Source organism: Moschus berezovskii, chromosome 27 (assembly GCF_049115385.1).
Source record: "Moschus berezovskii isolate FMDL1 chromosome 27, NW_MosBer_1.0, whole genome shotgun sequence".
NCBI classification, from domain to species: Eukaryota; Metazoa; Chordata; class Mammalia; order Artiodactyla; family Moschidae; genus Moschus; species Moschus berezovskii.
The window spans coordinates 40,536,298-40,550,130 of NC_142486.1; the positions used below are offsets into that span (position 1 = coordinate 40,536,298).

General features: G+C 64.1%; 2 protein-coding genes across 10 annotated transcripts; both read right to left on the reverse strand.

Annotated features, from left to right (window-relative positions):
• Window positions 1–14: 14 nt before the first annotated feature.
• On the reverse strand, window positions 15–3,919 carry DNASE1L2 (deoxyribonuclease 1 like 2). Of its 5 annotated transcripts, none has more exons than XM_088833160.1 (8): window positions 3,197–3,919; window positions 2,764–2,914; window positions 2,583–2,671; window positions 2,405–2,488; window positions 2,225–2,325; window positions 1,957–2,066; window positions 1,590–1,841; window positions 15–1,228 (listed from the first exon to the last, which is right to left on the reverse strand). In XM_088833160.1, the coding sequence occupies exons 1-8, from the start codon at window positions 3,271–3,273 to the stop codon at window positions 1,175–1,177; spliced, it is 918 nt and encodes a 305-aa protein (XP_088689286.1). In that variant the 5' UTR covers window positions 3,274–3,919; the 3' UTR covers window positions 15–1,174. The 5 variants fall into 5 exon arrangements, with proteins under 5 accessions (XP_088689286.1, XP_055265210.1, XP_088689285.1 ...); XM_055409235.2 differs by having other exon boundaries at window positions 1,957–2,069; XM_088833159.1 differs by having other exon boundaries at window positions 1,590–2,066.
• Window positions 3,920–4,098: 179 nt separating this feature from the next.
• E4F1 (E4F transcription factor 1) lies at window positions 4,099–13,537 on the reverse strand. 5 transcript variants are annotated; one of them, XM_055409231.2, is made up of 14 exons: window positions 13,319–13,536; window positions 10,880–11,028; window positions 9,829–9,934; window positions 7,335–7,528; window positions 7,116–7,236; window positions 6,853–7,005; window positions 6,590–6,759; window positions 6,080–6,280; window positions 5,719–5,824; window positions 5,384–5,601; window positions 5,038–5,236; window positions 4,824–4,966; window positions 4,692–4,754; window positions 4,100–4,614 (listed from the first exon to the last, which is right to left on the reverse strand). In XM_055409231.2, the coding sequence occupies exons 1-14, from the start codon at window positions 13,473–13,475 to the stop codon at window positions 4,258–4,260; spliced, it is 2,337 nt and encodes a 778-aa protein (XP_055265206.1). In that variant the 5' UTR covers window positions 13,476–13,536; the 3' UTR covers window positions 4,100–4,257. The 5 variants fall into 5 exon arrangements, with proteins under 5 accessions (XP_088689283.1, XP_055265206.1, XP_055265205.1 ...); XM_055409230.2 differs by having other exon boundaries at window positions 5,719–5,827; XM_055409229.2 differs by having other exon boundaries at window positions 6,071–6,280.
• Window positions 13,538–13,833: the final 296 nt, after the last annotated feature.

Below are 13,833 nucleotides of genomic sequence, written 5' to 3' on the forward strand. Positions count from 1 at the left end.
AGAAACTGGGTAACTTGGAGAGGAAGAAGGGAGGCATCTTACATTGCAAGTGTCCTAAATCTAATTTCAGAAAGATCTAGCAAGAAAAGGTTGTCCAATAAAACAAAGGTTTTACTCTCCAGTATAATTCAGGCCAGTTAAATCCTGCCAAAGGTGAGATACTTCGAAAACCAGCAACCTCATCGGGTCCCTGTCAGTTACACTGTGTACCCAGTTCTGCTTGTCCCCCACCCTCAGGATGGGCTTACCCCAGGCGCAGGTCACTATCTCCCTGGCAAGCCTTTGCCCAGCACAGGGCTCCTGAGGAGGAAGCTACGAGGAAGCTACCAGGAAGGCACCTTTGAAGGGGCTGTACCATAGTGAGTTGTTGGAGTTCTATGGGCGGGACCCTAACCCAGCCTGCCTGCTTACCAGTGAGGGGCTCTCCACAAGTCCCAAGGCCACCAACCGGCTGGGGGCAGGGGGGCAACCTTCCTGACCTCCCCCTGCCAACTGCAGTGCTGGGTGGGATAGGACCCTCGTACCCACAAGTGCTGCTAGAGGCCTGCAGACCTGGGAACCAGGGCTGGAGGAGGATCACTGAGGATTGGGAGGCTGGCCTTGCACATCCACACGACGTGTGTGTGAGAGCACTTACCCCATCTGCACTCAGTTCAGGTGCTTGGAAGCACTTAGTTTACGCAAAGAGCAAGAAGCTTCCGCCAGTGAGCACAGGCACTGTCTTCTGGAGCCAGCCAGATCTGGAAGTGGTCAGTTCCCAGCAGAAAAATGTGTGGGCAGGCCAGGCTGCCCTTGTCCCCTAGGTGGGCTGGGACCAGGGATCTGCTGGGTGCAGGACCAAGGTCTGTGTCCCAGAAGGGCTGAGCCCTAAGAAGGGACCTGGAGGAGTCAGAGCCCACACGTGTGGGGCCCTGGCTGAGTGTGTGCTGTTGAGCTCAGCTGCGTGTCCAGCATGCTGGAAGATGTTTCTCATAACCTTATGAGGTAGGTGGTGGCAGCCCATTTCACAGATGGGGAAATGGGCTCTGAGTGGTCCCATCACTTGTCCAGGCCCAGCTGCCCCTGCCCTGCAGCCTTGCTGGGGGTTGGCTGGCCATGCTGGAGGAGTCCTGTGGGGCTTGTTCCTTGTGGCCAGAGTCTGCAGGCAGTCTGCCCCAGCCAGGCCCCAGGGTTGTCAGTGGGACTTGAGGGTCACCTCCACAGGAAAATGGTCACTGATGGCCAGGGCCTGGAGGGAGAAGGGGCCAAGCCTGAGACCCTGCTGAGCAGCCAGTCCTCCCTCAAGCACCACCCCGGAAAACTGCCCCACTGGGTGTCCAAACAAACCGCTGCACCTGGGGGGAGGTGTTGGCGTCTACGCCAGCTGTGGCCTGCGGGCGGCCTGGGAGCACAGTCTCAGGACCCCACTCCAGGGACGTAAAGAGTTTCCTGCACTGCCACCCCCGTTTGTTCCATTCGGCCAGACCTGAACCTTTAAGGGCCTTTTCTAGAAACGCTAGTGCAAGGAGGGGAGTGCCTGGTGCCCTGAGGTTGCGATCCGGGTCCAGCACTCCCCTTGCCCCCGGCCCCGCCCGGGCCCCAGCACTTGCCTGAGTCTGGTCCAGGCCGAATTCCTCCTGGAAGTCGTGCACTGTGGCTGACTGATGCTTCAAGCTCTTGCGAAGGCGGGAGCCACAGACCACGATGCGGTCGTAGGCACAGTCCGAGTTGCCCACCGTGGTGTCGGCGCTGTCCGGGATGAGCCACTTGAAGACCTCGCTGCTGCGCAGGCGGATGGCCGGCCAGTCCTGCGCCCGCACGTATTTGCAGTCGGCATTGAAGTCGCCCAGAAACAGGATGTCCTGCAAGGCACGGCGGGGGCCGGGTCTGAGGCTCTGTGGCCGACCCAGGAGCACGACTCCCTCCCGGGTGGGGTCGTGGGGGCAGGGCGGGGCCTTGTGGACGCGGGGCGCTTACGTCGGTGCCCCACTTGTCGATCACGTCCAGGTACACGTCGTAGAGCGCGTCAATCTCGGCCACGGCGTTGTGCGGCGCCGCGTGCAGCGGAATCAACACCAACTCCTTGGCTGCTGCAGGAGGGCCTGGGCGTCAGCGGCCGGTGGCGGGGCGGGGCGGGGGCCGGCGGCGGGGCGGGGCGGGGCCGGGGGCGGGGCCGGGGCCGGGGCCGGGGGCGGGGCCGGGGCCGGGGCCGGGGCCGGGGCCGGGGCGGGGGGCGGGGCCTCACCGGAGCCGGGTGCCGAGAACTTGACCACGAACGGCTCTCGGCTGAAGGCGTCCTCGGCGTCCGGGTACTGGTACGTGTCCACGACCGACACCGTGTCCTTCCTGTGGGCAGGGTGTAAAGGACGGGTGGGCGCCGTGAGAGGGACCCCTGCTCCGCGCGCCCCGCGGCCCCTCCCCTCACCTGTAGACGAACAGGTACATTTCCTTATACTGGTCCCGACCCAGGGGCTCACTGCTCACGAAGCTGTACTCGTGCCTGGACACGCTGCGGAGATACGGGCCGGGCCTGGGGTCAAAGCATCGCTCCGAGACCTGGGGTCTGGGCCGGGGCTCCCCACGCTGGGCCCTGCCCGCCACACCTGTTGATCTGCTCCATGAGCGCGAACACGGCGCTCAGGTCAGGGTCTCGAACCTCCTGCACGAGCATGACGTCATAGCCAGCCAGGATCTGGGGGAGGAGCCAGCAGGTGCAGGGTCAGGCGCGCCGCAGATCAGCCCGAGGAGTCCAGCCGCGACCCCGCCCCGGGCCCCCAGCCTCACTTGCGCGATGACGCCGCCGCAGCCCGGGTCTGACACTTTGCTGTCGCCGAAGCTCTGGATGTTGAAAGCTCCGATGCGCAGCCCCTGGGCTCTGGCAGCCCCCAGCGCCCAGAGCGCGGTCAGTAAGGTCAGGGTCCCGCCCATGGGCTGTCTTAGAGAGACAGACACGGCCGGGCGTGAGTGGGGACCTGGAGTGGGACACACCAGCCCACTCTTCATCTTGGCCCAGGGGAGCCCGGGCGGGCAGGTTCTGCGACCCACAGTCCACCGGCCAGAAGGCACCTCTGTCCCCTGCTGCTTTCCAGGTCTCCCCAGGGTGCTGCTGGGCTCACAGCCTTGTCCGTTCTGCTCTCCTCCATGGGGAAACTGAGGCCCAAATATTGAGAATCCATTCCCATCCAGCCCCCGCTCAGCACTCCCACACTGAACTCACCCAAGGGGTGTGGATAGGCTCGGGATCTGCGACCCAGTAGAGGTCTGAGGTCTAGGCTGGGGGTGTGTCTGTGGCATAAGACAGACTGCAAGGCTTGGTGCAACAGCAGTGCTGGCGCCCCAGTTCCAGGGGTATTTGTAGCCCTGGCCCAGGGAGGGGCCAGACTGCGCTGTGTCCCGCCCCCTCCATGAAGCTGGTGGCTGTACTCCTGGTTCTCACCTCTCATCCTGCAGAGGACCGCGCCCCACACACGGGAGGAGGCGGGGACAGGGAGGCAGGACATCCACCCTGAGACTGATCTGGAGCCCCCACACCTATCAGAACAGGGGTTTAGGCGGCTCTGCCAGCCCAAGAGCTGCATCGGGACTGGAAAAGAGGGCCAGCCATGCCCACAGTCCAGGGCTTGTTCTTGTCCCCACCCCCGAGAAACTAGGTCACCCAGAGTCTCCCTCAAGCTGCATCCCTGCAGGGAAACTAAGGTCACCCAATCAGGAAAGACCAGCCCTGTTTACAGCCCAGCATCTTCTGCTGCTTCTCCACGTCATCACTTTAAGGACAAAGCCGAGACTCCTGGCTCTCCCGGCCTCATTCCCCAGCCCCAGGGTCGGAAGTGGCAAGCAGCACCCCCACCCAGCCACTTCGATGGGCCACAGGAAGCGGGGGTCATGGCTCCAGCTGAGCAGGGCAGAGGCAGGAGGCTGCCTGTCCACATGCCAGTGACACCCACACATCGCCAAGGTGCCGCCAGCCCCGTGGGAGCCCTGGATGGACCGACCAGGCACCAGAGCCTCGAGGGTGGCCTGGGCAGGCAGGGACTGCCCCGGGGGGGGGAACTGCCAGACCCCAGCTCCTGAGGCTGCTAATGCTGCAACATCACAAGCGGCGGATTTTCACATTTTATTGTGAAGCAACCAAAACTCTATTTACACTCCCGCATTGCCTCCAAAGTCTGAGTTCTAAGCCCCTCTTGTCTGTACTCAGCCAGACAAGCATGGGCAGGGAACCCAAGGTCCTTGGCTCCTGCCCCAGACCGGCCCGCCAGCCCCTGCAGGTCCCCGTGCTTAGACAATGACCGTCTGCACTTCAAGTTGGCCCTCTGGGGAGGCGATAACCAGCTCGCCAGCATGCTCCAGGATCTCAATGTCCTCCGATGAAACCATGGTCACAGTGGCCTGCTCAGCGCCACTGGTGCCTGAGCGGGCTGTAAGCACAGTGCCCTCACTGATGGCCGAGGCCAGTGTCATGGCCACCTGCTCTGTCAAGCTCTCGGGAGTCGCGATGGTGATGGTGTCGGCTGCGGCTGCCTCCGGGCCCAGCCGCGCCTCCTGGTCCATGGTCACATTCTGCACGATGATCTGGTGCCCAGCACTGGCCTGGTGCACTATCTGCTGCACCACCTTCATGATGTGACTGTCCACCTGTGGGCGGCCCACGGCTCAGCCCGAGTTCGACGAGCATGCCAGGCCGCCCCTCTGCCCATCCCCCGGCCCCTCACCTCCGTCTGGGTGCCCTCGATGATCTCTGTGGCTTCGCTGGTCTCTGCATCATCTGCGGTGGCCTGGATGGGGGTCAGAGGTCAGCCCTGCCCACCCCAGGCCTCACCCCAGCCCGGTGGGCCCTCGCCCACCTCGATAATGTACTCCTGCGTGTCGGCTACCACGGACGAGAACTCGACCAACACGGTGTGTGGGTCCTCGGTCAGGACAGCGGCGGCCGCAGCGGGGCTCTCCTCGGACACCAGCAGCTCCTCCACCTCCAGCAGGCAGCCCCCTGTGGCAGGGAGCTCAGTCAGCGCTGGTTGTGGGCACCCCCCGACCCCGCCTGCCAGCTCCCGGCCCTACCTTTGGTCCGCAGGTGCCGGTTGAGCGTGCCGTGCTCGGCAAAGCCGCGGCCACACTTGTAGCACTTGAAGGGCTTCTCGCCCGTGTGGTGCCGCACGTGCCGCACCAGCGAGCCCTTCTCCCGGAAGCCGCGGCTGCAGAACGGGCACACGTGCGGTTTCTCCTCCAGGTGCGTCCGGAAGTGCACCTGCTGGGCATTCTGCAGAGACCGGCCCCCATCAGGGCGGGCCTGGCCTCGGCTCAGCCAACCCACTCCGAGGGCCCAGGCCAGGGCGAGGGGGCAGGGAACCAGGGACAGAGTGGGCTCAGGGAGTAGGCAGCCACGGGCAGGGGTTCTAGGGCCCACCTTGGTCTTGTAGCGCTTGCCGCACTCAGGACAGGGGTAGGGCCGCTCGTCCGAGTGGACGCGCCGGTGGCCGCGGACGTGGGCGATAGTCTTGTAGAGTTTCCCGCAGTCGCCGCAGCGGAAGCGGCGCTCGTGCACGTGGACCTCCTGGTGCTTCTTGAGCAGGTAGGCCTTGGGGAAGGCCTTGCCGCACTGCGGGCACGTGAAGGGCCTCGGCCCTGCGGCCATGCTCCACGTCAGGCTGGGACCACCGCCCGAGGGCCCCACCCTAGCCACTGGCCGCCCTGCCTGCCTGCCGCCCACAGCTGTCCAGGACCATCACCTCTGCCACCCACCTGCATGGCCTCTTTTGTGGGCCTCCAGGGTGGCCGCCGTTGGGAAGGTCTCACTGCACTGAGGGCACGGGTGGGTCCTGGGCATGGATGAGGCCTCGCCGGCCACCTGCTGGGGGACCACAGCACCCCTCCAGCACCCATAGTGGCTGCACCCCATCAGCAGGGCCGGTGCCACAGTGAGGCACCCCCACCCCGGGAGGCGGTAAGTAGTTCAGGGGACGAGTCATTGCACACGATGAGGAGCTTCCCACCACCAGGGACGGCCAGGGAGCCAGCAGCATCTGGGCTAACGTGTGACTTGGCACCCCACCTCCAGCCCCCCAGAAGGAGCCCACTGTGTCCAGGGACCTACTGTCTCCACCTGCTCCACCTCCAGCAGCGGCAGTTCCGGGGCAGCATCCCCCGGCGGCTGGGGACTGGACGTGGTGGGGGTGGCTGGCCCCAGGGCCCCCTCTTCCCCGGGGGTCCGCTCAAGGACGATGCCGGAGTTCTGCATGGCTTGGTGCAAAAGGTTCTCGCGGCCACCCTCGCTGGAGCAGGGAAGCTCCTGGGGGCTGGTGGGCTGTAGGGGAAGCAGAGGGGGCTGGCCAAGCGGTCCAGCACTCGGCACTGCCTGCCAGCTCCACGGTAGGCCGCCCCAGGGCCCCATGCACACCCGGCACCTTCACTCGGGAAGGCTCCCCGCACCTGCCCTCGCCCCCAATCCACTCCCCCTCTCCCCTCCCTGCCACGACCTTGGTCTCTCATCTCCCTTCCCCTACAACCAGACTGAGCTCCAGGAAGGCAGGCCCAGGTCAGTCCTGTTCCCAGCGGAGCTGGCGCCCAGAACAGGGCCCGGACTGAGCAAAGGCCGCCCCTAACCTGCCCCCACCTCCGGGGCGAGGGCCTTCATTCCCAGCGGAAGCTCTTGCATCTGGACGTGGACTTCGTGGATGACGGTGCCCTTGGCATCTGTCACCAGGTGAATCACCGGTGACGTTTCCATGGGCTCGGCTGCCGCCGACGGCGGGGTGACAGCCCCCACGGTGGGGGCGCCGGACCCTTTAAGGCAGAACCAAGAGAGCCCGTGAGGATACACGGAGCAGGGTGGTACCAAGAGCAACCAGGGCTGGCTGGGGAGCCCCCCAGGCTGACCTGCGGACACGTCCTCTTTGCCAACAACCACGTCTTTGCTCATGCTGAAGCGGATTTTCTCCGTACATGGGGTGAGAGACTTCAGGTGCCGGGTCAGTGCCCCCGACTCCCGGAAACTCTTCCCACACTTGGCACACTTATAGGGGCGCTCATCTGCGGAGAGAAAGGTGTCAGCCCCGGCCTCACACCTCCAGGAGTCAGGGGCCACAAAGCCCAGGAGCCGAGCTCCCAGGGCCAGCGGCGGCGAGCTGAGGCCGGCTCACCTGTGTGCCTCCGGTGGTGCCGGATGAGCGAGCCTTTGGTCCGGAAGGAGGCCCCGCACAGTTTGCACTCGTGGTCCTTGCGGCTGCTGTGCGTGACCATGTGGGCCTTGAGGATGCTGCCCTGTGCAGGAGGGGCAGCGAGGCTCAGGCACCACCCAGAGAGGGAGGGGCCGGGGGCCCCCCGCTCCCCACCGGCATGCCTGCAGCCGGGGGCCTCACCGTCTTGAAGGTCTTGTGGCAGAGCATGCACACGTAGCGGCCATCCTTGTTCACCAGCAGTTTGACCTGGGCCTGCTCGCCGTCCGCAGCGAGCCTGGGCCCCCGCCGGCTGGGGCTGCCTGGGGCCTCAGCCACTTCGCTGTCCCCCGGCTCCGCCTCTGAGGCCACGATGACCTCTTTGATGTGTCCGCCTCCTGAGGAGAGGGAGGGTGACCTGAGCCCTGGGATCCACTGGCCCTGCAGCCCTCGGATGGAGCCTGAGGACCCTGCTGGGGTCAGGGGAGTCATCTCGACTGACCCCAGCCCAGCACGCAGCGGCTGCTTGGCCAGAAGGGATGCTCTGACTCCACAGGGCAGCCCAGAGGAGCTCCAGGCCTCCGGAACACAGTTAGCCAGGATGTGAACACAGATGCCCTGCCCCCAGCCAAGAGGCACACAGGGTAAGACGTGCACAGGGTTCCTGCTGTCCCCAAGGGCAGCCGAGCGCCAGTGCAGAGGCAGTGGACAGGCCAGCCTGCCTCCCTGGCTCCTGCTAACGTGAAGAGGAAATGCCCTGGGACTGCCCACCAGCATGAGTTTCGAGGCAGGCAGGCCAGGGACCCGCCTGGAGAGCGATCACTCGGACACACCTGGGACAGTCAGGGTGAGGAAGCTGGGCTTTTGCAGCTCTCGTGGGTGTTGAACAAATGTGACAATGTGCAAAACTAAGCTGTAAACACGCTTCACCATTTCTGCTCATGACGATGACGTGTGGAAAACGACTATGAAGCCGCTTCTTAGAAACCGTCTCACTCCAGCCTGCGTTGTGTTTTGACAAGCCATTCTTCCAAAACACAACGGAAGCTCCGTGACTCAGAAACAATTAGGGCATCTGTCGCTCCTGCGGGGCTGACAGCCTCCCTCCACCCCAGAAGCGAATTCCTAGAACAGGGCCTTCCGCCGAGCTCGGACCTGAGTCTGAGTGTTGCACAGCAGACGGAAGGGTCGGAGAGGGGGGATCGTGGTTGCCCCGGGGCCAGAGATGAAAAGCAAGTTTGGTTCCAGGGAAGAGGCAGGGGGCCTGGAGTGGGTATCCGGAACCTGTGTGGTCCCCGTGAACCGTGCACTGGCCCTGCAAGGGCTGAGAACCGTCCTGGGATGATGCCAGCAGCAGGCGGCTCAGGACTCTGGCCTGGCCTCCAGATCACTGAGCCAGGGGGACATCTGGGCCATCCAGGACGTCTGCCAAAGGGAAACTCCCAGGGGGCAAGAGAGGCAGGGGGTGCCCAGAGAGGAGCCCCTGGAGCACAGGGTGGGCCAGCTGGAGACAGGGTGGCAGGCAGGGCCTCCAGGGTGCCAGAGCCTGGAGGTGCTACCTGAATCTAGGGCACGCGTTTCCCCACATGACACCCTCCCACCCAGAAACCAAATGCCACATCAGGGCTGGAGCGCAGCCCTGCCCTACACGTCCACACTCCTGTCCTGGAGAGGCGACAGGCAACCGTCCTGGTCCACAGGAATGTTGGGAGAAAGGCGTGGAGACAGGACAGGTCCCATGGCCTCCCTGGGGGAGGGAGGCTGCCTGCTCTGAGGTCCAAGCCCCCCAGGCTACCTCCACCCCTCTTCCTGTCCCAGCTGGTCCCCAGGGCTTCCCAAGGCCAAGTTCTCCCTGTCACCCAAACCTTCCTGTCCAGCTACTGACTTGCGTCCCTGCCACAGCCCCTGCCCATTCCCTTCCCCACCTCCAATGGCATCAGGCCAACCCAGCCTCTCCACTGCCACGCTCATACCCGCCACCGGCTCCTCAGGCTGCCCTTTGAATGGCCCAGCGGCACACTCCCTGTCCCCTGTAAAGGAGCATGTGACCCCATCCAGACCTCCCAACGCCCCCTCCCCTCCTGCACATCAATGAGGCACTTCGGCTTTAAAAAAGCCATCAAAGAGCCTGACTTGGCGTTGCACGCTCTTAAAAGCCAAAGCCGTGTGGGAATCAGGGTGGGAATTGCTTGAGGGAGGAAGCGCTGGGGAGGTGACGGCCAGGGTCAGGCAACAGGTCAGGGCTGAGCCAGGGCGCCCACACGCACCCCAGCCTGACCCTCCAGAGCCGACAGTGGGTGGGGAGTATGGAAACAGGGCCGGGGTGGGGGCTGGCAGAAAAGTGGGGAAGATTCTGGAAGGACCAGGGCAGAGTCTGGGGACACAGCAGGGGAGAGCAGCCAGCTCATGGTCTGTGCACAAAGCAAAGCTGCCCCGAGGCCCAGCAGTCCCCCGGGGCTGCCAGGCTCTGGCTCCCCCATTCCGGTCAGTGTGGGGCCTGGTGCCCAGTGCTTGCTCCTCTGGCAGGCCCTGCCCTGGGAAGGCGCACACGGCCCCAGCCCCTCCTCGGCCAGGCCCTGCTCCTGGGACAGCAGACGGGCATGGGCAGCAGAGGTCTCAGCCCTGCCCATGGATGACTACCAGGTCAGTGCTAAGAAAGCTGCACGTGGACAGCCACGGTGGGGCCAGACCGGCTTACCAACTATGTCAGGCGAGTGGCTGATGTCTCCCGCGAGCGCGGCCGCCTCCACCACGATGTGGGCCACGGTGATGGGCTCCTCTGCGCCTGCCGCTCCTGGTGCCACCTGCCATGGGGCGGGGGATGGAGGAGACCCACCTTCAGGGCTCTAGGGCTCAGGTGGGCATCCACTCGGGGCTCGCATCTCCCCGCATGGCACTGCTCCCAGTCTGCTCCCGGCCTGAACGCCTCACCCTGGGCCCAGCGGTAAGCCCCATCACTTCAGTGCCTCCAGCCAACGAGGGCCCCACGCGAAGCCCTGAGCAGTCTGGGGAGGACTCTAGGATGAAGTGACCAGAAGCTCTAGCACAGGCTCTACAGAGAGGAAGGGAGGACCTCCACCCACCGGCCCAGCCAGGGGGTCAGGAGAAAGGGCGCCCAGGGGAAAGGGGCGGGGGCCCTCTCAAAGAAGAGGACACCCCTGGGAGGGGCAGGAAAGACCACAGGGCAGAGCAAGACGACTCTGGGTCCCATCCTCGGGCCCCCCCCGGGTGACTGGAGGCACCGACTTCTCTTGGAGTGTCCTCGCCCACTTCTGTAGGCTTAGGATGTTGAGAGCGCCCAGCCCATGAGGGTGCCGTGGGCCTCGTAAGAGGCGTGCACAGCTCCAGTACACACGGCATACAACAAAGGTGGCCATTTTTACAGCAGAGTCACGTTTCGTTTGTGGGATCCCCGGGAACCACATGTATAGGCCAGGAAGGCAGACAGAAGGACAAAAGCCATCGTGACGTCCCTGAGTCAGGACGGGCCTCAAGGAAGGAGAGACCTCAGGCCCCAAAGCGCGGGTTCCACGCAGAGGCTGCTGAGCAGGCCGGCATCCCAGCCTGACCAGGGGAGCCCAGAGCACCCCCCACCCACGACTGGATGCCACCCTCTGCCCGCCCCCGTGTCACAGGGACCCAGGTGCATGGGTGTGCCCTGCCTCGCCACCACCTCCTCATCCTGCTGTAGGATGAGAGGCGGGGCCATGTGCGCACACCTGAGTGCAATGGCGGGGGCAGGGGCTCACCTCCCGACCCAGCAGCGCAGCTGCCGGGGTGGCGGACAGGGCCTCCTGAGGCGCCCGCTGGCAGGCCTTCTGGAGCTTGTGCTGAACAAAGTCCTCCAGGGCGGTGAACTCCGCCTGGCAGCGGCCACATCTATGCACGTCATCCTCATCTGCAAGGAGCCCACGGTCAGGGGGACTGGAGGGGCTCCGGTCCCAGGCACACCCACCCAGGGGTGGCATTAGAACCAGGGGCCCGCCCCAGGGAGAGCCGCATACTGGAGGAGGCAGCCCTGACCATCCACTTGGGCACCAGGGTCCAAAGACCCTACTTCAGGGAGGAGGGCAGAGAGGCCCAGGGAGCAGCTGGGAGGCAGGGGGATTCAGCCATGCTGAACCCGGGGTTCACATGTGCACTCAGGCACCTCAGAAGCCATGTCTGGGTCTGTTTTGTCATCTGTATAATGGGCCGACTTGGTGTGTGTGTGCAGCTCCAGCTGAGAGGCCAGCACCCGGCAAACATGGGAGGGGTGAGGCACCCTGACCCAGGCCCACTCTTTTCTCACTCTGACCTGACACTTCACTGGTTCCAAGCAGGCCAACACCTCCCTATCCTGGTGAAGACGCCTGGGGGGGCTTCCCAGAGGGGCTCCACACTCCAGGGCCAGGGGCCATTGCCCCTGAGCCCCTCACCATCTAGGCTGACCAGCTAGTCCCTGCCCCAGGTCCTGCAGGAGGACTTCCGGCTCATTGAGTTCCCTACAGTGTGCCAGGCACCTCCCTGGGGATATCACCCAATCCGACCTGCACCCTGAAGAAATGGAAATGACTATTCCCACTCTGGAAAAACAAGTTGAGATCAAGGCTACCCTGCTGGTGAGTGTTGGGGCCAGAACCTAAACTTGAGGGTCTACCCCAGACACCCTGCTGTTTGCATCAAGGGATGGGAGATGTCCCTTCTACTTTTGTAAGAGTCTGTCCATTCCCACTGCCTCATGTGCAATCCCACGTCAAGGTCAAACCCAGGCTGGAGCACAGAAGGAGCCCAGCTGGTGCCTACTGGATTAATGAACAAAGGGCCAAACCACAGCCAAGACTCGCCCACAGAAGGCCACCTGGCAAGGGCGGTCACCCCCCCCAGATGGCACACAGTCACCGGCCAAGCACTGAGGTGCCTCCACCCTCCTAATCCTCCCAGCCCACTCACCAAGTCTGACTCGGCACCAGCGTGTTGCCATTAAAGGAATCCCCACCGCAGAGGGGAACACTCCCAGCCCTGTAACCCCAAGAGAAAGCCCTGGGCAAGCCCAGCAGGGCACACCAAACTCCAAAGAGACCCCTGGGTAGGTGGTACTGCCCCTACGCAAGCTGGAATAAGAAGGAGCAAGGAAAGATGTACTGAGAATACAAACCCTGTGGGAACAAAGACCACCATCCCAGTATCACCAGCCACCCCCTGCCTTCCTGGCCCAGTCTAGAGTCTCCTGGGACAGGCTCAGAGGGCAGAGACCAGAATTCTGGCTCCAAAAGTCATCAGCGCCCCTCTGAATGCAGCCCTCGTGGGTCCCCAGAACTGCTCTCAGAGATGCACGTGCATGCTCTCCTTTGAGTCTCGCCACCATCCTACCAGAAGACAGAGCCCCAGAAGCTAAGGGAGTGTGTTGAGGGGTCACACAATCCTGGCAACCAAATAATACTTGGTATTAAATAACTGGGTGACTTGGTCACCTTCACATCTTTGAACCTCAGTTTTCCTCATCCACGAAATGGGAATAACAACAATAACGGCATCGAGGGCTGGCTTGAGAATGAAAAAGGCTGAGGGAGGATGAGTGCTCCATACATTATCGTCAACACCGGTGTCTCCATTCTGTAAGCGGAAATGGAGGCTCAGAGAGGTATGTGGTCACCTGCGCAGGATCAAACAGCTAGAACGTGGCAGGTCTGGGGCTGGGCGACCTGCAGCTTTGCAGCACTGGGTCTGCCACCTCCCTGTGGGTGCGGGAGAACCCGAGGCCCCGCCCTCCCGGAGCCTCAGCCACACCCCGGCCAGGGCCCTGGTGGCCTGTCAGGTGAGGTGGGAGGAGGCGCAGAGGAGGGCCGGGCCCTGTCTAGACGCGGAGACAGCGGGGCCGGCAGGCAGTGGAGCCTACTGCCAAAGTCTCCAAGGACAGCCCGTCTGGCACGGACAGCCCGTGTGGCTCGGACACCAGTGAGCATCCGCGGTGGACGCTGGTGTCCACACCGGTGGTGATCAGCGCCCCGCAGGGTGAGGCCCGGGGGCCTGAGGAAACCAGAGGGCTCGTGGAAAGCTCTGAGACATCCCGCGGAGACCCACGAGGTCTGCAAGGAAGCTGGCCCGGGAGGGTGTGTCGCGCCCGCAGCTCAGGCCGTCGGGGCCTCCACCAGCCAGGCTGAACTGCCCCCACCCCGGCCGCGCCCGGCCCCGTGCGGCCCTGTTACCTTCCTCGCTGAAGGGCGCCGGGAGGCCGAGAAAGCCACCAGGGGCCAAGGCCGCCGCCGCCGCCGCGACCCCGCCTTCGCCCGCTTCCCGCCCGGCTTCGGCCCGGGCTTCTGCCGTATGCGCGGCCGTCACCCGCACTGCCATCGCGCCCTCCATGTCGCAACGCGCCGCAGGAAGATGGCGGATTTACGACCGTGTCGTCATAACAACGGGCCGCGCCAAGGCGAGCGAGCGAGAAGACTAGAAAAGGACGACGGGGCGGGGCCAGGGCGGGTTTGACGGGCAGGCGGCGGGGCGCCGTGCGAGGGTGTGGCCTGGAGGCGGAGAGGCGGGACCAAGCGCTGAGACGGAACGTCGGGCGGAACTGCCGGGAGAGGTGTCATTACGGTGCAGAGGACTGACAGGTGGAGGGGCGGAGCCAAGGGACAGGAGGGGCGGGGCCACTCCTGAGGATTGAAATACTGGGGCTGCGGTCCGCTCGCGGAGTTTAGGCACTAGAGCCTGACGAGATGGC

Excerpts from the sequence above, each read along its gene's own strand:
- DNASE1L2 (XM_088833158.1), bottom strand. The coding sequence starts at position 3,273 with ATGCCACAGACACACCCCCAGCCTAGACCTCAGACCTCTACTGGGTCG. Across the intron at positions 2,915-3,196 it reads AGCCTATCCACACCCCTTGG|ACAGCCCATGGGCGGGACCC; the intron begins GTGAGTTCAGTG and ends TGTCTCTCTAAG. Across the intron at positions 2,326-2,404 it reads ATGTACCTGTTCGTCTACAG|GAAGGACACGGTGTCGGTCG; the intron begins GTGAGGGGAGGG and ends CCCTGCCCACAG.
- E4F1 (XM_088833157.1), bottom strand. The coding sequence starts at position 13,475 with ATGGAGGGCGCGATGGCAGTGCGGGTGACGGCCGCGCATACGGCAGAA. Across the intron at positions 7,237-7,334 it reads GCCACAAGACCTTCAAGACG|GGCAGCATCCTCAAGGCCCA; the intron begins GTGAGGCCCCCG and ends CCTCCTGCACAG. Across the intron at positions 4,967-5,037 it reads CCGGCACCTGCGGACCAAAG|GGGGCTGCCTGCTGGAGGTG; the intron begins GTAGGGCCGGGA and ends TCCCTGCCACAG.